Source organism: Molothrus aeneus, chromosome 18, assembly GCF_037042795.1.
Source record: "Molothrus aeneus isolate 106 chromosome 18, BPBGC_Maene_1.0, whole genome shotgun sequence".
Taxonomy (NCBI): domain Eukaryota; kingdom Metazoa; phylum Chordata; class Aves; order Passeriformes; family Icteridae; genus Molothrus; species Molothrus aeneus.
The window spans coordinates 10,056,417-10,079,076 of NC_089663.1; the positions used below are offsets into that span (position 1 = coordinate 10,056,417).

Genomic DNA, 22,660 nt, shown 5'->3' on the forward strand with positions numbered 1-22,660 from the left:
TACAGGTGTTTACTGTAAGAGTTTACAGATATTTACTGTAAGAGTTTACAGGTGTTTACCGTAAGAGTTCTTCCTCTGTGGTGACACCCTGTTCCTGAAACCCTCTGAAATGCCTGGAAAAGCTCTGGAGTGGGGACAGGGGCTGGCAGGAGGGATGCTCAGAGCTGCCCCACCCCAAACAGGTCCTGTGCCACAGAAAAGGGGCTGCCCAGTGCCAGAGAGACCAGGCCCTGCTCAGGACAATGACAGAAGGCACAGAGATCAGGGAGTTCTTTGGGAGCTGAGCTCAGTTTATTGCCTGTCAGCAGTGACACCTTCCAGCCAGGAAGGGACCCACAAGACCATTCCCATCCCCATCCCAGGACAGGGAGACCTCCTACAGACTCTGTGGGATCCCCCAACCCCAGGAGGTGTCCAACACCTTCACCCCAGGGCAATACCAGCACTGCACTTGAGCCAGGTGTGCCACCTTCCATTGCCATCCCACCTCCTCCTTTTGAGCCCAAGGTAAATCTGTGCTGGGGAAATGACACACCCAGAGGCACTGGAAAACTTCAAATTTCCCCTCCATGACCAAGATGATCAAAGGCTACCTGAGCAGCAGGGTACAGGTCCCAGCAGGTGACAGCTCCCCCTGGCTCTGCTGCTTCCAAGGAGGAACCAGGTCACTGGGGCAGGAGCACCTGGAGCCATCCTCCCTCCTCTCCGTGCTCTGCAGGAGCCAGAAAGGACACGAGATGGGCGAGAGGCACAGCCAGGTCAGCCAAAGCCTGGTGGATCCTTGGACATTCCCATGGGAGCAGCTCCCAGATTAGCTCACTGAGGTCTTTCCTGGACCATCAGCTACTCATGGCCACATCTACTCTTTGCCCCCTAGTGAGGGGAAGGATGACAGAAATTGCTCCTCACAGTTTATAAAGCATCACTTGGAGGCTGCTTCTCATTTCCTGGTCTTGGTGCCTGGTCAGCTTGAACCCAGCCAGCTGGACACTGGCCCTGGCCAGGGGTCTGTGCCTCCAGCTCTGTCCAGTCTCATGAGACGTGTCTGACCTGGTGCTTGTTTGAAAGACCAAGGGCTGGCAACTAAAACAGGAAAATATTTTGGATTCTTTTTAAAACCAAGTTCTGCACCAGGTCCAGATTCCAGGCTTGGCTCAGGACAAGGTCATCTTCTGCCATTCTGCCCCTCTGGCAGCACTCCCAGTGCCAGAGGGGACTCTGCATGGATGGCAAGACCATCTCCATGGCTTAAAATACTTTAAAAAGCACTGGTGTCCTTTATTTAGGCACATGAGCAAGAGTCCAAGGCTTCAGTTCAAGGGCTGAGGAGCCAGGTGGGCAGGTGAGGTCTGGCTGTGTCCTGGTGCTTCTCCTACCCTGTGGTGATTGTCCAGCTCAGGAGGGATCATCAGTATCCACCCTGGACAGGAGATGGGCAACCTGGGCCTTCTGTGGGCCGGTGATGTGCTGAGCCATCTGCACGATGCAGTCCATGGTCAGCTCGGGGTTGGCCTGGAGCAAGCTGCAAGGCACAGGGCAGAGAGAGGTTTTCTGAGAGGCTGCAGTGAGAACTGCCTGGTCTCCACCACCTGCTGCTCCCATCCCAGGGACCCCCTTCTCATCCCAGCTCCCACAGGCTCTCACCTCCGGATGTGTTTGAGGATGTAGTCCCGCTTCAGGTACTTGATGTTCTCCCTGATGGCTGACTGGGTGCCATCCTCCTCCTGCATGTGCTTCTCCAGCCACTCCACCACCACCTGGTTGTTGTCCCAGAGGTAGCCCTGGAGAAAGCAGCCCTGTGGGCAGGGGGTTCTGCTGCCTGCACAGCCCAAGCCCTTCCCCTCCTCCTGGAACCCCAAATCCAGGCCATGGGATTTTTCTTCCCTGACCTGCACCTATTGGCAAACCACTTAAATAGCAAAAAGCTAAAACATTGTTCCTTTGCAAGTCCTGCTTCCTGAGGCAGGCACAGCAACCTGAGTGTCATTTGAGAACAGCTCAAATGCTAAAAAACCCATTTTTGCCCTGGGAAGCCCTGTCATGGTAAAAAATATTTATCTGGGGACCATTTTGCCATCGCTGAGCACCAGCACCCAACTGGAGTCACCTGATTTGAAGAGCCAGCCCCAGCCTAGGGCTGCTTCACCACCCATCCTCACATATTCCCATCACACATTGAAACACTCAAACCTCTGAATGGTGGCAGAGCGAGGTGAGATCCCTCGGGATGCCCTGGCTGTGGAGGTGCCTCAGGAAGCCGGGGCTGGGGGTACCTTCTCAGCTCCCTCCGTCTCCATGAACCAGCGCCGCAGCATGGACTGGATGTGGATGTGGCTGAGCTCGCTGTTGGCCTTCAGCACCTCCCCCTTCACCATCTCCTCCAGCAGCAGCCGCCGCAGCCTCCAGTAGAGGAAGGAGCGGGCGCTCTTCCACTCCAGGATGTCCTGCGGAAAGCGGAGCACAGCCCGGGTTTGCCGGCGGCTGCTGGCTCCCGGCTCCGGCGGGATGGAGGGCAGAGGGCAGGGATGTCACAGCGAAGGGACTTTCCCCCCACCTTTGCCTGTCACCTCAGAGCCCCTCCCCGGCGCCCGGCTCACCGTGATGACCCCTTTCTCCTGCATGCGGCCCGGGGTGTCGTGCAGGTCTGCGAAGCGCACGGCCACCTGGTGGTACACGGGCAGCAGCAGCTCCTCCCGCGCCTTCAGCTGCTTCTCCAGCTGCTTGCGCTGCGCCTCCGACAGCTCGGGGGAGCCTGCGGGACACAGCGGGCTGAGCAGCCCCCCGGTGATGCCACCAGGGCGTCGCCTCTGTGCTCCCACATCGGCCACCACGCCCAGTGCCACGGCTCTTTCCTTGGCACACCGACACCACAGCCATACAAGCCATGGCCACAAGGAAGTCACACCACACTCAGTGCCTGCTACATGAGAGGGGAGAGGGCATTTGCCAGGGGGACCACGTTGTAGCAGGCTGGAGGGACACGGGGGAAAAGAACTCTCAATGCAGCAGGAACCAGTTCAATGCAGCCACGGCCATCCTTCATCTCAAAGCATGGGAGAAGACCCCAGCCCCATTTAACCCACTGACAAAGCCCCCAGGAGATACCAGGTGTTCTAAAGTACCACCACATCCTCTCCGCTCCATCCACAGAAAAGACAAAAAGAGTTTTCCCAGGACACTGGTGGTTGCCACCAAAGCGCTTGAGCCCCATGTTTAACTTACCACCACCAATGTCCACAACCCCAAACCCCCTTTCCTTACCCATCTGTTCAACAAGCTTGGCATAAACTGTATCAATCCTTCTCATGGTCTTCACCAAATCCTTCTTTCTGAACTTGATCTCCACTGTTCCTCCAGGCTCCAAAATGCCTCCCCTGGAAGGGAAGTTTGGTAAAGCAAGGACTGGTGTGCATAGGAGAATAAATCCTAGGACAAGGTGTCCAGGCAGCTGACACACACGGGTATTTTGGATGACACACAGAGGTGTCCAGGATGCTGACCTGCTCTCCTTGTCAGCGTAGAGCTCCACGTGCAGGGGGTTGATGGTGGAGTCGATGACCACCCAGGAGCCGCCGCGCAGCTCGGCGTGAGGGGGGATGTACACCAGCACCGGCTGCTTGAAGTCCCGCAGGCTGTCCACGATGAAGGCGCCGAACTTCAGCATCTGATCGTACATGTCTGAAAGCCAAAGGGACTCAGGGGATGGGTGTCCCATTGCCACTGTCCCAGCCTCCTCCCAGCTGCCCAAAGCCACCTTGTCTATTGGAGACACAAAGCAGCCTGCAAAACAGCCAGCAGGAAGCCACCAACCCCTGGGACCTCTGCCCTGTGATCCCCCATATGACCTCCCCAGCCCAACCCAACCCCACATCCCAGAGTGGTGCATACCCTGGTAGGCTGGGCCATCTCAGGACCCTGTGGGGTGGCAGGGGTGACAGAGTTTTGTCACACACCACGGGAATGTGGGCATCCCAAGCACAGGTACCTTTCATGCCGCTGGAGAAGCCTCTCCAGTTGGCAAAGATCATCAGCGGGAGGTGCTCCCGGTTGAAGTCCCGAATGGCCTGGGCTGTTTTAAAAGCAGAGTCTGGGAACCAGACCTGTCCAGCCTGCTGGATTATCTGGAAAAGACAGAGAGCAGCTGAGACTGTGCCAGTTCTTCCTGGCATGCCGCATGAAACAGCTGCAAGAAAACAAACTGCCCCAGCACCCTTGATTTCATCTGAATCAAGGCAAATTATGCCCAAGGATCATGCTGAGCTATTACTCCTCCCTTCCCTCCAGCTCCTCTCAGATGCCACCTGGCCCCAGCTGTACCCCACTCACCTTTGCCTCTGAGTCCAGGTTGGCAGGGTCAGCAGGTATTGTCACCTCCACGGTGCGGGTCTCAACAGCGATGACACCCACGGGGAGACCTCCCAGCCTGTGGCAGGGCAGGGTGGGCTCAGCAAGGCCAGTTCCCCTCCACCCCAGCCCCACCAGAGAGCTGCTCCCTCTCCACCATCCCAAAAGCAGTGCCACAGACAGGGATTGAAGGTGAGGGGCCACACATGCAGGATCCCAGCTCCATACCCTGCTCCTGGCAGTACCTTGCTCTGCCAACCACCACGGTCTGAGCCCACGGCTTCATGATCTCCATGAAGCTGCCCTGGTCGAAGAAGCCGCTCTGCCAGGTCCCTTTGAGAGCTGCAGAGCACAGGAAAACATGGAGTGGTGCAAGGGCAAGCCCTGAAGGGTTCCTGAGCACCAACCCACAGCCAAGAGCATCTTCTGCACCTAGAGGATCATTTGGGAGCAGTGCTGCACAGGCCTTGGGTTGTTCTCACTTACTTGGATGGGGTCTCCCTGCCAGCATCCACCTGGGGTCATAGGGGACTTTAGAAGGGACAAAACCAATTTCTCTTTCAACAGGGTCAACTATGGCAGTGACAGGCACCGGGCTCTGGTTATCCTGTAAGGGAGACCCCGAGGGCAGGTCACCAGCCAGGTATGGGTGACATCCCCCTCCTTCCCCCCTGCAGCACCCTCCTACCTTGGGTATGTATGAGAGCCACTGCAGGATGGTGTAGACCCCCTCAAAGTCATCTGGGACAGTGACATGAGAAACACCATTGTTGTGCATGATCTGCACTCCTCCCAGCTGGTTGTTGGATGTGTAAACCTCCCGTCCCAGCACCTAGGGAAACACATGGGGCTCTGCTGACACAGGAGCTGCTCCCTTGCTGTTTGTCAGCCCAAACCTCTGCACAGGCAAATTCCCTCTAGGCTGAGGCTGAATTTCCACCTCTATCCAGGCTGATGTTCCATGGGACAGGGAAGGAGCCCACACAGGTAGTGGTGAGAAGGACAGTGCCATGGAGGACATGCAGCCAGAGCTTGGTACCTTGTTGAGAGCTGTGACACCTGTGAGGATGATGTGGGAGTTCTCCACCTGGATGACACGCTGGCCCAGCCTCACCAGGTAGGCACCGATCCCAATGGCACGACAACTCACCTGGGCACACACAAAGGGACACCTGGGGTCACTGGGGCTGCAGCACAGACCTGGAGAAGGATGCTGTGAAGGGCTTGTTGCATCCTGTCACCCCTCCCATGGTGACTTTAAGAGCCAGCAGGAGAGAGGGGAGGAGCAGAGAGGGGAAGGGCCCCACTGTACCATGCTGATGGTCACTATTTCATCATAGGCACGGGAGGATTCCCCAGCAATGGTACCAGCAGCTCTCAGGTTTTCTACCCCAAATCCATTGTCCTTCCCAATGATGTCCAGCAGGACATACCTGCAGGGAAAGTGGAGCTGTGGTGTGGGAAGCACTCACCTGCATGATGTGCCTGGCAGGATGCTGAGGTGGGGGCTGCATCCTGGTGGGGTGTAGGGCAAAGCTTGGGGTGGCTCTGTGTGTCTCATGGGATATGGGACTCACCTAGACTCTCCACCTTCCTCCACGTGCTCACAGCGCACCGAGTTCATGGCACTGATCCTCGTGTAGTCCTGGGGAGTCAGGTACAGGTACCTGAACCCCTGCAAGGAAAGAGGAGAAGGATGACTTGTGGAGCCCTCTACACACATGCTCACGTGGAACATGGCCCTTTCCCAAACCTATCCCAAACCATGCTGTGCAGCAGCTCAGGGACCAGAGCTGGACAGAGCAGCCATGCCAGCACTGACACCTTCACCTCCACCACGTGGGAGAAGCCAAAGGAACCATCCCCATGGTGCTGGGTGCAGGGTATGGCCTCACTCCTGCTCTAATCCCACAACTTGACATCCCAGCCTAACTCTGCTCATCCCTTCCCCAGCTAGACCCTCTGTTGTTTCCTGTGTTGCAGAAGGGGAGGTGCCCACACACCTTGTAGGGCTCGGCTGGGTCCACCCAGGCCACCTGGAACATGTGCTTGATCTCGTCAGCGAAGCCGATGCGGGCGCCGCTGTTGGCGGCAATGTAGATGCGGGGGATGCCCTCGGCCCGCGCCAGCTCTGAGGCCCTCAGGAACACCAGGTCCTCCTCAGGCCCAAAGGAGCCAATCTTGTGTGTGATGTCGTTGCAGATGAGCACAATGTCCCGGCCTTTGGGGTACTCGGGGGTCTTGAGCTTCATTTTGAAAGCAACCATCCCCACCTGCCTCGAAATGGCACAAGGTTACAAGGAAGAATTTCCAGAGAGTCACAGAGTCATAGTCATTTACAGAACCACAGAATTAACCAGGTTGGAAAAGACCTCCAAGATCATTGAGTCCTATGCTTGACTGATCACCACCTTGTCAACTAGACCAGAGCACTGAGTGCCACGTCCAAGAGACATGGGGGCTGAGCTGCAGGTGGCATTTACCAACAGACAAAATGGTTGAGGAGCATCTCGCAAGCTTTAAACACAGCCAGACTAAGCCACCAGCCATTCCCACTTGCCTCCTCTGCCCAACTCCAAATCATTCCCTGCTACCTCATTCCCTCCAGGGACCCTGTTCATCTGCACAAGGTGCCCCTGAGAGTCCAGGACCAGCTCAGTGTAGGTCATGATGTCCTTGGGAAACATGTCCGAGGAGCCCCACAGCTTGAAGAGAGCCTGTGGAGACACAGCACGTTGCTTGGAATGGTTTGGCTTGGAAGAGACCTCAAAGACCATCTAGTTTCAGGAATTCCAAGAGCTAGGAATCGGTTTAGAAATGTTTCATACAGCCAAAAATGTTGGAGCTTGGGTTCTTTTTGTTTTCTCATTCAACAGCCCAAGGAGAGGGACCTTTTCCTCAGGTGGGAATATTTGGGGATAAAGAGCAATTAATTTGGAGCCTCTTTCTGCTCAGCCAGACTCACCTGCCTGATCATCTCTGGGAAGTCGTACACGTAGGTGGTGCCCAAGGACTGTGCCTGGAAGCGCTTGGCCTGAAGCAGGTCCTTGGTGACATAGGGGGTGTTGATGAGCATCCCATGCTGCGGCCCCTGCTTGTCCCCATATGACTGGAACATGATCTGGAAAGGAGAGCAGAGCATTGGTTGCCTTCCCTGGATGTCATGGTGACTCTTCTTCCAGAGCACTGCTGAGCCCTGCTTGGTCAAGGTGATTTTCCACCCATTTTTTTGCTATTGAGGGGACTGCCACACTGATGTGCTGCCAGTACTAGTGACACCCTAACACTGACCATCACCTCCAGCATTCAAAACTGCCCAGCTCCACACCAGCATCAACCCAAGGAACCCAACTGGATACAGACAGATGGGATGAAACCAACCCAGCTGTGGGAATGCTGTTGGAAGTCTAGGGTGTCTGGGCAGACCAGCACTGCAGGTTCACAAGGAGTTTTGCAGAAGCCCCCCCAAGGCTCTGCTGGAGCTGGCAGCATTCGGGCAGCCATGGCTGGGTTCCTGCAGTCACTGCTGGGGTTACTCACGCTGCCAGTGCCGGGATCCCTCACTTCCTTGTAGAGGCTGATGTCCAGGTAATATCCGGACTCGTTGGTGAGGAAGAGGCGGATGGGGATGGCGGTGGCAGTGGGCGTCAGGCGGATGTTGATCTTCACCTCAGCCTGCAGCACCCGCAGCTTCCAGAGGCGGCTGCCGTAGCGCATCACCATGGAGCGCACCGACTCCTCAATCTGCACGGGGATGGCACAAAAAAGGGTTGGTGACCTCAGGGACAACACTGAGCACACACTGCCAAGGCTGGAGCAGCCCTGTTGCATGTCCACCCCAAACAACCATTTTGGATTTGCTTTGGGTGAGCCCCTCCTGTCTCTCCATGCCTCCTGGTGGGGCCTGGTGCTGATATTCACCCTCTCCACTGGGGACAGGGAAAGATGGTGGGGGGTGGTTGCCCATCTGTGCAGTGGTCCTGAGCATAGGAGATGACAGAGCCACTTTTCCAGGACAGAGGAAGCAGGACCCCAAGAAACACACCTTGGACGGGTCCATGATGACAGTGGGCACAAAGTTGAGGAAGATGTGGTTGCAGTCAGTGCGCACAATGGTGTTGTTGAAGGCCACCTCCAGCTCATCCATGGCCTCCAGGAGCAGCCGCTCGCCCTCGTTCTGCAGGTACTCGAAGGAAGCCTCCTGTGATGGAGCAGGTGGCTCAGCAGGGGCCAGGCCACCCTTGCACCCTCACTGTGCCCCCGGGCGCCACCCTGCCTTGGTGATGAGGTCGGAGTGGCGCACGATGGCACGGATGAAGAAGCGGTAGTCGGTGGCCTCGGTGCCCGCCTGAACCTTGGCAGCCCCCAGGTACAGGTGCATCTTGTGGTTGGCACAGGGGATGGCCGTCAGGTCGAAGTTGCGCATGCGGCTCAGCTCCAGCTGGAAGGCGAGCGCCGGCTCCAGGTGCCGGTAGATCCGATCCTCTGCGAACTGCCAGGCACAGCCGTGAGCCAGGGCCACGCCGGTGCTGCGCCGGCACCGCTCCCACGGGATCTTACCTCGTCCCTGGCTCTGAACGTGAAGAACTTTGGGAATTCTCTCTGCAGCAAAAGGGAGAGAGAAGCAATGTGAATAGGCCTGGCCCGCAGAGGTTTGTTGATTCTCCATTGATTGATCCTCCATTAAAAAAAACCTTGCAGGCTTTGTTCTCCCCCAAAGGGAAAAGAGCTGGGAGGGATTGATTAGATTGGATTTTAGGAAGAAATTGTTCCCTGCGAGGGAGGTGAGCCCTTGGCACAGGCTGCCCAGAGAAGCTGTAGCTGCCTCATCCCTGGAAGTGTCCCAGGCAAGGTTGGAAAGGGCTTGGAGAAACCTGGGAAAGTGGAGAGTTCCACCCCATGGCAGGGAGTGGAACAGGATGAACTCTAAGGTCTCTTCCCACCCAAACCACTCTGGGCTTCTATCCTGTGATGGCTTCTAAAGGCAGCTTAAAGCTATGGAGTGGTTCTGCAGGAACCACATTACTGGAAACATGAGCAGGATAAAGGATGATATAGGAATCACTCATTGAATTGCTCATTAATTAATTCCCAGCTCCTGAAGCACAGTGGGTCCATCCATTACTCAGTGCTGTGCCTGTAAGGTATTTATAGATGTCAGAATCTCGGTTGCACTCACCTGCTGGGCAATGAGGAACGTGATTCTCCGGAGACCACGTTCAACGAGGATATTTTTCTACACAGAAACAGAAGATGCCACCAGTTAAGAGAGCTTAAACATTTCCACCAAGGGAGCAAACAAAACCTAAACTGCAGCATTTTGGGGTGCACTGCGTGGAGAGGAGGCGGTGCCTTAGGTACAGCGTTCTGGCTTGCAGGGTTTACAAAAAGAGGGTCCAGCCCCAGCAACAGACCTTGGACTGGGCAAAGGCTCTGAAGATGGGCACCAGCTTCTCATCTTCCACGTGGTCAGCTGAGCAGAGCGCGATGTTGAGGATGTGGATTGGTTCCTCACGGATGTTCTGGCAACAAAACCCTACAGTCAACCCTGGCCAGCAGCATCAGTGCTGTCCCAACCCCACCCGGGGGTACCAGCAGCAGCTTCACGCCCACCTTGGTGTCCTCCTCATCGTAGGTAGTGGCCTTTGCATCACTGAGGAGCCCGCTGTCCGACGAGGAGTTGGAGAAGCACGAGATCACTTCATCAAAGTTCCTGCCCAAACAGCAGAGGTGGGGTCACAAGCCAGCACATTGTGCCCAGCTCCTGCCTGAAGGGACAGCGCCAGGGACCCACTGTGACAGTGTGACAGGGACACAGGTACCAGCACAATGGCCCCACCATCCCACAGCAAACCCACAGCTTAAGAAATGCAGCTCTGAGCTCTGCTGCATTCATGTTCAAATGTAAGCTGTGCATGTAAGCTTTCCCCACATTCCTCCTGTCCCCACAAGGTAAGTGTTGTACTGAGAATACCCAGTCTGTAGCTATGCTGGGAACTGGAGCTGCTTCTAGCATAGCCCAGCTTCCCCTTGTTGTGGCTCTTCCACCCCAGTTTGCTCTCCAATAACCCAAAATGCACAAACACTGTGGCCAGGTGTGTCCCTGCACCCCCACCTTGTGAAGTCCTCAAATCTGCGAAAGGCCACCATGACTCCCATCCTCTGGCTTGTGGGGGAAAAGCCACTGTCCATGAAGAGCTCAGTGCTGTGCCGGGCCAGGTCAGGGTTGGTGATGCTGATAGGGACGGATATCCTGCCATGGGGAGCAAGTGTCAGCCCTGGGGAAGGCACCATGTGGGACCACACAGCTCCCACAGGGGACCTTGACCTGGAGAGGGCTCATCCTGCTCCACTGGCAACAGGACAGTGTGGTGGCAGCACCCACTTTGCACAGAGGGGATGATACAAACCCCAAAGCTTTGTGAAAAGAAAAGCTTTGTGTCCAGGGGAGCAGGACAGGTGTGTGGGAGGGACTCCTGTACCTGTTGGGGTGGGAGGAGGGCAGCATGAACTGGAACTCCACGAGGCAGGTGCCATCAGAGAGCTGCTGGTGCTGCAGGCTGTGCAGCTCGTAGGCGATGTACCCCCGCCGCACGTACACCTGTGAGGGGACACAGGAGGTACCATCTTGCCCCTGCCACCCCTGGGCTCCCCATGCCACCCTCAGGCCCCCTCTGTGCCCCCCAGGCCTCACCTCCAGTGCTGCCATGCGCACCACCTTGTTGGTGTGGTAGAAGAACACGGGGAGCACATCAAAGATGGAGGTTTCTGACAGGATCAGTTTCTGCGGGAAGAAAGCAAAATTTAGAGCAAGGATGAAGTGAGATTTAGGGGGTACCTCAGTGTGGAGGGACTGGTCACTAGGGTGCCATGGAACACTCAGCCCACCATGGGGGAACCACTAGAGCCAGACATGAATCCACACATCTGTTCCCTCCCAAATGGAACACGGAGCAATGGATAGGGACTGGCAGCACTGGGGTGCACCCCCTCCTCTGCTCCACAAAGCCACTACAACAGGGCTTTGAGTGATTTTTAGCTGTTTTTAGGACTAAACCACTTGCAGCCAGACCCCTTCCCCAAAGCCACCCAAATTCCCTCTGGAAAAACACATAATTCCCAACCTTCAGGTTCTCAGGGCAGTACTCATGTCCGTACATGTCGATAGCAGAGATGAAGATGGACTCAACCTGGTTGTGCCGCAGCTCGTAGGAGGGCATGTGAGAGGCAATGAGCACCTGCCAGGGGAGAGAGGAGCTGGGAGCCTGGGGGACAGGGATGGGGACAGGGATGGGGTGGCACTGCATGGTGCTGGCTGACCTGCCGGGCTCTCAGTGCCACTTTGGAGTGCTCGGTCTTGCTGAGCTGTGTCAGCTCATGGAGGATGGTCGTCAGCTCATCTGTCAGCGTGGGGTCACGGCCACACAGCTGGTCCTGCAATGTCACAACCACCATGGCTCAGCTCAGGCTCCTCACTGTGTGGGATGGCTCCGTCCTGCATCCCAGCCCCATGCAGCCAAAGGGGACAAGACCCAAAGCACAAAAATGGGCTCTCTCTGACCCAAGAGTAGCCACACAACACGACAGAGGGAAGATAATTAAAATAAAGTGATAATGAGGCAGGAATGGACACTTAAGCAGTGCAGAGCTGCCTTGACTCTTCCGTGCCACCAGCCATTGCTCCTGGAGTCTCAGGCATGGGCTGTACTCACAATTAACATGATGACCAGCTGGTTCTTCTTGGCCACCTGGGCATGGGAGAAGATGCTCTCCAGCACAGGGGTCATGTTGGGTTTGCACTGCTCCCGCAGGCTGATGACACACTTGTCGTAGTGAGCTGTGGAGCAGGGTCTGGTGAGCCCTGCAGCTCCTCCAGAGAGCCCTGCAGCTCCCCCAGAGAGCCCCGAGTCCTCACCATGCTGGAATTGTGTCTCCACTTGCAGGTAGCGCCTGAGCAGGTCCAGCACCACTGCCTTCATGTAGCCCCGGATGCCACTGCGGTACCTGGGGAGCAAAGAGCCCATCATGCTGTGAGGAGGTGCCCCTGGGGGGACATGGGGGTCACAGACAGCACGGGGCTCACCTCTGCACCAGCTGCACCAGGCTCTGTGTGTTCATGAAGAAGACCTCCCGCTCAGCCTTCCTCTGCAGCGTGGCTGCATGGGTGTCCAGCACGCTGGCGATCTGTGGGGAGAGGGGACGGGGTCCAGGGTGGCTCAGGGGCACGAGGCTGCCATCTCCCCCTTTGCTTACTCCATCCAGAGCCTTTCCCTTGTTTGTTTAGTTTTTTTCCCCCCAAAGTGAAAAATGCAAAGTGACAAACGAATATAAAAAAGAAAGGCACACATAGAAGCAAATACACATACAAAACCAAACACACATACAAAATATAAACCTCCACATATTTCCCTCACTCATTTCATTTGTTATAAAATCCTGGCAGCACAAATTGAGGCAGGAGCTCCCAGCTGGCTCCAGTGAAGAGGATGTGAGCCCCCTTTGCCACTCACCTGCTGGCTGGGGAAGCGGCAGAGCACGGAGGTGATGTTGCTGGCGTACTGCGCCATCACCTTCCGGATGGACTTCTCCACAGCCAGCGGGATCCGTCCCGAAATGCTCGTCATGATCTCCTGCAGCTCCAGCAGAGGCAGGGCAGGGTCCCGCAGGGTCTTCATCAGCTGTGCCACCCACTCCTTCACCTGCAGGAGCAGAAGCTGGTGCTGCTGGACTTGCCCTCGTGGCAACCGGGTGGTACCCATGGTGCCTGGCACCCACCTTGGTCTTGAAGTAGGGCTCGGGCAGGCAGTAGCCGTTCATGACGTTGGTCAGGTTGTCCAGAACGTTGCGCAGAACCTGGTGCTGCTTCTCACCAGTGATGGGGAGGGTCTGCTGGGCTGGGAGCCCACCTGTGAATGGCTGTGCCTGGAGAGGGCAGAGGGAGGTTGGCTGAACTGTTGTTGTTGGCAGAAACAGAGCTCCTGAGAGCTGCAGGTGCCCCAGAAACCCAGCACAATCCATGCTTTGGGTCAGATATGAGCAAGCAATTGACATTGAGCATAATGGATCTGCCAGTGTCTCATGATGAAAATAACATGGAAAAACTGGAGATTTTAGTGCTATAAATGCACTTTTTTAGTGCATGTGAGCGTCTGCACATCGAGGAAGCAGAGCAATCCATGTGGAGCAGCACTTGAACCCAAAGACAACCCAAGGACATGGCATGACCTTCACTGTGATGCCCCACCAGAGCATCTCCTCCATTTTGTCCCCTAGGGAGCATTCCCAGGATGCCAGCTGGGAGCTGGCAGGAGGGGATGGCCGCCCCTAGGAGACTCACAGGCTTCACTTTGGAGGGATCATCCAGCTGGAGGCGGGCGATGATACAGCCGGCCTCCAGCAGCGCTCCCGGCCGCTTGACGTAGTGCAGCTGCCCCGCCTCCTCCACCGCCAGCGTCATGATGATCTTCATCACCTGGCGAGGAAGGGACGCGGTCACCAGGAGCCAGCAGCACCAAAAACGTTGCTCCTCCAGCTCTTCTGCAAAGCTCACCTCGATCTCTGCATAAACCTTCCCCCCGTCCACGTGGCCGCCGTCCTCCACCATGTACTGCAGCAGCTTCCCCGCGCAGGGCGAGCGCAGCACCGTCGGGTCCTTCTCCTTCTCGAAGGTGCATGTTTTGTTGCCGATGGTGATCCGGTACCTAAGGGACAAGGAAAGGTGTCACCAGCCAGCTGGTGGCCTCTGGGGAGGGGAGATGGCAGCCCTGGCAGGGGGTACCTGTCGATCTCCTCTTTCATGTAGGTGGTGTAGCTGCAGCCATCGTAGGAGAGCAGCAGCCCCCCGTCATTGAGGCGGTGCACGTCGATCTCGATGTGCGTGCGGTTCATGATGACCACATAGGTGGTCAGAGACTGGCGGGCCACCTGTGGGCAGGGGACACCCTCAGTGCAACACCAAAACACTCTGGACAGCAAGGCTGGAGGCTGGGGGGCCACCTCCCCATGCTCAGTGCAATGGCTGCTGTCATGGGATGGGGCTGTGCTGGGAAGGCAGGAGGCATAACCTCAGGCTGCACTCAGGAGCTGTTCAACTCTGCCTAGAGCTGGTTTAACTCACAGCCCAGAACTGGTTTAACTCAACTCACAGCCCAGAACTGGTTTAACTCATAGCCCAGAACTGGTGAAACACATGGCTCACCGGCCACTTTCATTGTGAGTAAGGAGTTTTGCATGAAGTCCAACTAATTTGGTTTAAAAGCAAGAAAATGAAGTCCCTTAATAAACTCAGGGCAACGGGGTGTATGAAAATGTCTGTCAGGTTAAAATGAGGTTATTAAGGTTATGAGGTTATTAAGCTCATTTTTATGCTGCTCATTTTTAAAGGACAGCTTTGTATTTATTTCAGTTTTCTCCCCTGGGACAGAAGCATGTCCCTGACCCCTTGAGAAGCACTGTGGCTGGTTTGGGGGGAGCACAGCCTTGCCCTCACCTGCAGAATGTACTTCACACCCTCATAGAGGAGCTCCACATCAACGATGTTCAGCAGAGAGGCTGCTGGCAGCACCTGGCCCCTGAAACACAATGGAGGGATCAGGCCCCAGGGCATTCCCAGCCTCTCCAAGCATGTGGGATGTCAGCAGTGCTCCAGTCCTGGTGAGAGGGCACAATGGTGACCAGAGGGGACAAGTGTCAGCTTTAAGTGACCCACATGAGCACCATGCACAGCCAGATCTGGAGGGAGGCCAGGCACTGGGAAAACACTCAGATAAGGCACATGGGAGAGCCCTGGGAGTCCTCCAAGGCTGGAGGAATAACCTTGATATTCAACAACAAAAGCAAACTGCACAGCCAAGCCACTTCCCCTTGAAAACTGTTTTCCCAGCCATGGGAAACCTTTTCTACTGTCCAGACAAACTGATAGCTGAGGATCCAGATACCCCTGTCTCTGCCTGTCACAGTGCTACTGTCACTGAATTTGTAAAGCCAAACTGGAAGGAAGATGTCCCAGAAGAACAACACTCAGGTGTCCATTGTGGCTGCCCCAGTTCTGGAATTCCTCAAGGCCAGGAGGCTTGGAGCAACCTGATCTGGTGGAAGGTGCCTCCCACATGACTGAGCCCCCCCTGGGCAGCCCCCACTCCGCACCTCTCCAGCGTGTGCAGGAAGTCGCTCATGGACGTTCTGAAAGCAGCATCTGCCACGTTCAGGGCACCACAGACAACCCCCAGCATCGTGTCTGGCTTCTCTGCCTGTGGGGGCAAAACCAAAGGGGTTTGGGTCTTAGCCCAAGGGAGGGGAGTGGTGACCCCAGGGCATCATCCCCACCTGCACTTTCTCGGCGATCAGGTGGTCCAGCCAGCCCGTGTGTATCTCATTGTTCTGGAAGCTCTCCGTCTCCAGCAGCTTGATCAGGTACTCCACCGTGGTCCGGAAATCCCCACGGATAGACAGCTCCTTCAGGGCCACCACCATGTTCCTTTCAGGGAGAAAAGTCCTTCATTAATGACTGAGAAGGTGGCACTTGGCTCCCAGCAGAGGGAACTGGGGAGCTTCAGGGCCTAGGCTGATGAGCTCCTGAGCCCCCAGCACCTTTATCACCACTGCATGGTTTGGGTTGAAAGAGACCTTAAAAATTCTCTTAATCCACCCCCTGCCATGGACAGGGACACCTTCCACTGGATCACGTTACTCCAAGCCCCATCAGCTTGTCCATGAAACTGCTGCTCAGTTCCTGATGGACACTGCTGCTCGTGGGCACTAAGCAATGCTCAGCAGATGACTTCAACATGTCCTTGAGGACCAGGGGGATGAAGTGGGACTGTAGCACCACCACAGTCCAAAACATTTTGGCTTTGGCCAGATAGCCAGGTGCTTAGCACAGCAGCACCGTTCTGGTCCTGTCAGATAAAAACCACTTTTCCCAGCTCACACACCAACTGTGACTCCTCCCAAGGCCACATGCCCTCCAGCTCATCCTGCCACACTCACGAGGTGGCCTCCTCCCGGTTCTCTCCCCATGAGAAGCAGTGTCCAAACTGGGAATCAGCAAACTCATGCAGCCCCCCGGCTGCTGCCACACTGAAATACCCCCAGACGTTCTTGCTGCTGCGGAAGTTCAGCTCCTGCACCGTCCCCGAGCTGGGCTTGAAACCCTGAGCCAAAACAGAGCAGAGATGGAGGAACCAGGATTGAGACTTGTGCAGCAAGACAGGGAAGGGGAACCCCCATGGACTGCACCGATCCCATTGTCTGGCTGGGGAGGACCATGCCCAGTTCAACCCCACAGGTGGCAGAGTCCCCTTGTCCCCACCCCGAGCCCAGCTCACCTCCTCGGGGTTCTCGCTGGTGATCCGGGCAGCAATGACGTGGCCCCTGGGCACGGGGGGGTTGGAGGGGCTGTGGAAGGAGATGGGGGTGTCCCCCCAAGGGCTCTCCCCATACAGCACCCGGATGTCTTTTATCCTGTGCAAGGGGATGCCCATTGCAATCTGCAGGAGAGACAAAGGCCTGAGCTGCCAGGGAGACACCGCCAGAGTCTGAATGGAGAGTTCCCAATGGGAAGTCAGAGTAGAAGGAAAGCTGCCACACCTCTTTCACCTGCACCCTCCGTGCTGGGATATGGGACAGCTTCCCTCTGCCAGGCTCCAGCCCAATGCCCCTCCCTAAATGCCCAAAGTGCCTCCTCTAACACCCCTGGAGCGAGCCGTGCGTGCAGGTACCTGCAGCTGGGCAGCCGGGAGGTTCACGTCCGCCACCATCTCCGTGCACGGGTGCTCCACCTGCAGCCGGGGGTTCAGCTCCAGGAAGTGGAAGCTCCCGTCCTCTCCGTACAGATACTCCACGGTGCCTGCACTGACGTACCCAACCATCTGCGCCAGGCGGACAGCGCACTGCGGGAGAGGGAAACGCCTGGCTCATGGAATCCTGGCTGGGAAGGGACCCGCAGGATCGGCATCCAGCTCCTGCTTGTGCAGAGGACACCCCCAAAACCCCACCGTGTGCCTGGAAGTCCAAACGCTCCCTGGACTCTGGCACACTTAGGGCTGTGATCGCTTCCCTGGGGAGGCTGTTCCTGTACCCGACCACCCTGGACAGGGAGTCCTGCTCAGTTCAGGGGTCCCTCCCCCTCTTAAAACCTCAATAAACCCAGCCCAGTTTCCCATTAAAACCTCATGCTGCCCTTAGATCAGGCCACCCACCTTCTCCATCATCTCGGTGACAGCGGGAGCAGCGATGGTGGCGGGTGCCTCCTCAATGATCTTCTGGTGGCGGCGCTGGATGGAGCAGTCCCGGCTGAAGAGGGAGATGGCGTTGCCGTACTCATCTGCCAGGACCTGCACCTCCAGGTGCCGAGCGTGCTGCGCCAGCTGCATCAGGAAAATGGGGGATCCGGGCGCCTCCGCCTGCACCTGCAGTGGGGGAGAGGGTCCTGCTCTGGCATCACCCCCCAAAATCCATCCCAGGATGGAGGCAGAGCTGCGGCAGGAAGTGGGAGGTGCCCCTGCCGGGATGGGATGGAACAGGGATGGGGGTTCCAGGCACCTCTCACCTGCCGGAAACAGGCACTAAATTCCTCTGCTGCCTCCACTTTTCGGATGCCTTTGCCCCCGCCACCTTCTGCTGCCTTGATCATCAGGGGGTAGCCGATCCTCATGGCCACCTGGGAGGGTCAGGGCTGGGGTGACTGTAGTGTTTTGGACGCCAGCACACCACCCTGACGGCCCACACAACTCCAGGCATCCCTGAGCAGGATTATCCCAAGTGACACTCATTCAGTGGGACAAACTGCTGCTGGCACAGCCTTGTGTCACTGTGGTGTGTGCTGGGAGGCCAGAAGGGCCAGGGCAGGCAGGCTCTGAGGAGGAATCATGGTGGGCAAGAGATAAGCAGCTGCCTACAGGCTCAGCTTTACCTCCAGGCCTTCCTCCACGTCCTTCACGCAGCCCTGAGCGTACGTCTCCAGGGGGATGCTGATGGCCTGCTGATGATTCTGGTCCTCCTCAGACCACTGAGCCACCAGACCTGCAGATATGGCCAGGGCTGTGGTCACTACCAGGGTGGCACAACTGGGATGGCATGCTGGGTGTGCCCAGGGAGCTGAGGGTTCCATCATTTCTCTTGTTTCCTCGCACTCCATCTCCAAAATCCCTCTCCCCAAATCAGCTGCTGCAATGGGGTCCCCAATATGTGTGGCCAGATGGAGCAAGGACCCCAATCCTGGTGCTTGTTTTGTGGGGAAGGAGAGGCAGGGAGGAGGGAAGAGGGGAGCAGGGAGAGTGTGGGGGCTGTGAGGAGGCACTCACCACTCCCACTCCACGGCAGTGTGGGGATCTCCAGGGTCTGAGCCACGATGGTGGAAGCGACTTTGTCCCCCAGCGCCCACATGGCATCACTGGGGGGACCTTTGGAGAGGGAGAGAAGAGCTGAGGAGGTGCCCAATCCACCAGCCCATCCCCACATCACTGAGTCGGCCCCACCAGCCTTCTGCAAGGACTGGGGATGCAGGAAAGGAACCTCCCCAAACCCACTGCTCAGCTCAGGACTGGGAATCCCACAAGGTCTGCTCCCACCCAATGTTCCTCTGTGAACTGCATCAGCCTGAACATTACAAGGAAAACTCAAAAAAACAGCAGGATTCCTGGGAATCCTGGGAATTCCAGCCCCAGGAAACCAGCCTGAGGACTGCCACTCCATGGGCTGGGCATGCCAGAGGCACCAAAGGGACATTCCCAGTGCAGTGTCCCTGGCAGTGACTGTGAGTGCACACACCAGCCCAACAGCCAGCACGGAGAAGCAGTGAGACCTTACCTAGGAAAGCTATGCCGTTTTTCTGCAGCAGCTCTGGCAGCTTGTGGTTCTCTGAGGCGTGTCCCCAGCCAGCCCACACCGCCTGGCACAAGGAGAAGCAGCAGTGGGAGCATTACCCCTGTGCTGGCATCTCCTACCATGCCCAACTCCTCAGCACACAGGGACATCACCCCCTTTTGGGGTGTCCCCTCTGCCCAGGAACTGCCCTTGCAAGGAGGTGGGAGACACAGAAATGGCCACTACCTGGACTGGGATCCGTTTGGAAATGTCCACGATCAGCTCCACGTTGGCATAGTTGTTGTTGTTCGTCCCTCCAGGGACTGGCACGTAGTGATCTGCCATCTTGATGTACTCTGCAAGAGAGCACGGGGAGTGGTAGGAGCCAGATCCCCTGAGCCAGATCCCCTTCCCAAATCCTCCATCCCGGAGCAGGGAGAAATTATTTACTCCTGTATTTGGCTGTGCGGAAGTAAACTGTGTGACTCCAGGCTGTGCAGAACCCTCACATGCCAGGCAGGAAAGGGCTGCCCCAGCTCAGCTCCAGGTAGGGAACTTCCTTTTTGGGGATATTTTCAGGAATTACCTGCGTTAGCCTTGAGGTCCTCGGGGGTGACCATGACCACGAAGCGAATGGCGCGCTCGTTGCGGAACATCTCGTAGGCCCAGCGGCGGATGGAGCGCATGCACTTCACAGCAGCGATGCCATTGTTGGCAATGAGGACCTGGGGGCACAGGGACAGGGGGTGAGGGCAGGGTGAGCCCTGTCCTTGCTACCTCAAGGGATGGCAGTGTGTGGTAATGTTCCTCACTCGAGGTCACCAAATCTGGTAACGTTCCTCACTCGAGGTCACCAAATGTAGGAATTGCGGGCATCCCCGACATGGGAAGAGATGAGAATCTTTACTCCATGTTTCAGAAGGCTGATTTATTATTTTATGATATATATTATATTAAAAGAAAAGCATATATTAAAACTATAATAAAGAATAGAAGAAAGGATTTCATCAGAATGCTTGAAAGGAATAGAAAAGAATGATAATAAAATATTGTGACTGCTCACAGCCTCGACACAGGTGGCTGTCATTGGTCATCAAGTAAAAACAATTTCACAAGCTGGGTAAACAATTCTCCAAATCACACTCCAAAGCAGCAAAACATGGAGAAGCTGAAGCTTCTCAGCTTCTCAGAAGAAAAGATCCTAAAGAAAGGATTTTTCATAAAATATGTCTGTGACAGCAGTGCAGGGGCAAGGGGTTAAGTGTGGAGCAAAGCAGGGGGGTTGTGCTAATCAGGAGATTTCCAACAGCTGGTTGTACATCCCAGCAGAGCATGAGACTCCTCAATAACACTGCTGATGTCTGGCACTGGATATAACCAAGTATGGGATTTTCACCATCGTTTGTGCCAAGCTGCTGCCTGGGGTTCCCTCTCCCAGCCCATGAGAGCGAGTGAAGCCATGGAATGAACAGCTCTGGGCTGCCATTTCTCCAAGCCTGGCAGACACAGGACATTTGGGCAGTGACCCCCTAGCCAGGCACAAGCAGGGATGTGTGGGGACAGACCTTCTCGATGACACGGTTGCCCCCAAAGCGGGTGACGAACTCGGCTGGGGAGGCAACGGAAAAATCCCGCTGCAGGTCCATCTTCCTGTGGCTCCTCTTCGCCAGGCTCAGCCCCGACATGCTGGGCCTGTGGTGGGATGTGGTGGCTGTCACTGAGCCCAGGGCCACCCCAGAGAGCCCAGAGCCACTCCAGCGAGCCCTCCCCCAGCCCCTGCAACCCTGCAAAGCCTGTCCTGAAAAGGTCACCAACCATATCTACAATGTGACTCAAGAAATTCTTTGTGGAAGGATGGAAGAGCAGCACGGATACTGCTGGCAGCACCACCTCAAACCCTGTGTGGCAAGAGCCACCATCGGGCTGTAGAGTGTCACAACATGTCCCTGCAGCTAAAGGTTTGTTATTTTTAGCCAGAGCAGAGCAGCTGGAGGAGGCAGGCAGCAGCATTTGGCTTCCAAGTCGTTTCTTCTGGATATCATCTGTGCTCCCATGGCAGCTGCCCAGTGCAGCCAGCAGGGAGTCAGCTGCCCCACATCCAAACTACAGATTTTGGAGAGCACCCCCTGCCCTGGTTCTTGCAGGTGGCACTTGCTGTCACACAGCCAAGGACCTGGCTCTCCTCCCTCAAAGGGAGCAGGACTGGGGGCATCACCTTGTGGTTCCGAGGAGCACCAGCACATGTGGACCCCAGTTTTACGAACAGTAACGTACCCACCACAAGCACCCGCCCTCCCTAACCGGGACATCCCTACCCGACCACGCTCCGACCATCGGGGGTTGCCATCCGTACCTGATGCCGGCACTGGGCTCCAGAATGGTGCTCACGGTGGGCGGCTCGGGGACGGTACCCGCCACCCCGACCAGGCTGCTGCGCCGCCGGCCCACCCTGAAGGCCGTGGCCATGAGCTCATCATCGGAGGAGTTATCGTCGAAGGAGCCCAGCACGAACTTGGCGAGGGCCGGGCGGCGCAGCGCCGCGGGGTTGTACACGGCGAGCTGCTCCTGCTCCGCGCCCGCCCGCCCGGCCCGCGGCGGCGGCTGCGGCTGCTGGCCCGGGGGGCTCTGCTGGCCCGGGGGGCTCGGCCCGGCGGGGCTCTCCTCCGGCTCCTTCTCCTGCTTGCACCGAGAATTGGACATTTTGGCCCAAAGGAGCAGCAGCAGCAAAGCGAGCAGGAGCAGCGCAGCCGGCAGCATTCACGGGCCCTGGGGGAGACGGAGCACGGCGGTCACGGCTGTGCCGCTGAAAACAACGGCCCCGTCCCAAACGCTCCAGCACCGGCCGCCCTCGGCCGGAGCGGAGCTCCGTGAGGAGCCGGGGGTGACACGGCCTGGCCTGGCCTGGCCGGCCCTCACAGCACCCTCAGGATGGCGGCCCCCAGCCCGGCCCTCACACCGGGGGGTGTTGAACGGGACCCCCGAAGCGCGGTAAGTGCGGTCAATTATCCCCGTCAGAGCTGGGCATGGGGGTGAGGGAAAAGCGCCTCACCTTCCCCTCAGCCCCTCACCTTCCCCTCAGCCCTCGCCCCCTCACCATGGCTACCAGCCCCGAGCCCCCTCCTCGCCAGACCCCGCCGGTCACGCTGGGCTCCCGGGTCGCTGCGGTGTCAGCGGTCAGTCCGTGTGTCCATCTGTCCCTCCCCGCTCTCCCCGGGCCGGAGCCCACGCCGTGCCAGGGCCGCCCCCGAGGGAAGCACGGCCCCCCCCTCTGCCCGGCTGTTCCAGTTTGGTCTCGCACGTGACGGTCACGTCAAGCAGAAATATTTCCCTGCTAACGTGTCTGGAAAACTTCTGCCGGAGATGAGGGAGGGAGGGAGGGAGGGAGGGGGACACCCGATCCTTGGGGGACAAAGGTGCCCTGGCCCTGTGCCTGGTCACGGGGACGAGGACAAGGACATGCTCATGGCTTTGGCTCCTTGGGGGGAACAGGGACTCCCCATTCCAACCCCCC

The 22,660-nt window shown here is 57.1% G+C and overlaps 1 protein-coding gene across 3 annotated transcripts; it reads right to left on the reverse strand.

The window, feature by feature from the left end:
• Positions 1-1,045: 1,045 nt before the first annotated feature.
• Positions 1,046-21,906, reverse strand: ACACB (acetyl-CoA carboxylase beta). Of its 3 annotated transcripts, none has more exons than XM_066561949.1 (52): positions 21,503-21,906; positions 20,715-20,841; positions 19,736-19,874; positions 19,396-19,505; positions 19,153-19,234; positions 18,648-18,746; positions 18,257-18,366; positions 17,894-18,004; positions 17,544-17,753; positions 17,064-17,234; positions 16,671-16,832; positions 16,333-16,496; positions 15,670-15,820; positions 15,490-15,593; positions 14,834-14,915; positions 14,123-14,268; positions 13,895-14,045; positions 13,682-13,816; positions 13,120-13,266; positions 12,855-13,043; positions 12,428-12,528; positions 12,260-12,348; positions 12,057-12,181; positions 11,665-11,778; positions 11,469-11,582; positions 11,039-11,128; positions 10,827-10,945; positions 10,460-10,597; positions 9,958-10,057; positions 9,759-9,866; positions 9,524-9,580; positions 8,905-8,946; positions 8,621-8,836; positions 8,390-8,545; positions 7,885-8,088; positions 7,310-7,465; positions 6,939-7,061; positions 6,348-6,617; positions 5,922-6,019; positions 5,657-5,777; positions 5,384-5,494; positions 5,033-5,176; positions 4,831-4,951; positions 4,590-4,686; positions 4,327-4,423; positions 3,986-4,121; positions 3,501-3,678; positions 3,262-3,374; positions 2,598-2,752; positions 2,274-2,444; positions 1,645-1,781; positions 1,046-1,522 (listed from the first exon to the last, which is right to left on the reverse strand). In XM_066561949.1, exons 1-52 carry the CDS (start codon positions 21,904-21,906, stop codon positions 1,396-1,398), a joined length of 7,122 nt encoding a protein of 2,373 aa, XP_066418046.1. In that variant the 3' UTR covers positions 1,046-1,395. The 3 variants fall into 3 exon arrangements, with proteins under 3 accessions (XP_066418046.1, XP_066418045.1, XP_066418044.1); XM_066561948.1 differs by having other exon boundaries at positions 3,262-3,407; positions 3,495-3,678; positions 10,460-10,622; positions 10,819-10,945; XM_066561947.1 differs by having other exon boundaries at positions 12,057-12,348.
• Between the last annotated feature and the right edge of the window lie 754 nt (positions 21,907-22,660).

Excerpts from the sequence above, each read along its gene's own strand:
- ACACB (XM_066561947.1), bottom strand. The coding sequence starts at position 21,906 with ATGCTGCCGGCTGCGCTGCTCCTGCTCGCTTTGCTGCTGCTGCTCCTT. Across the intron at positions 13,817-13,894 it reads AGGTTTATGCAGAGATCGAG|GTGATGAAGATCATCATGAC; the intron begins GTGAGCTTTGCA and ends CTTCCTCGCCAG. Across the intron at positions 4,952-5,032 it reads GGCTCTCATACATACCCAAG|GATAACCAGAGCCCGGTGCC; the intron begins GTAGGAGGGTGC and ends TCTCCCTTACAG.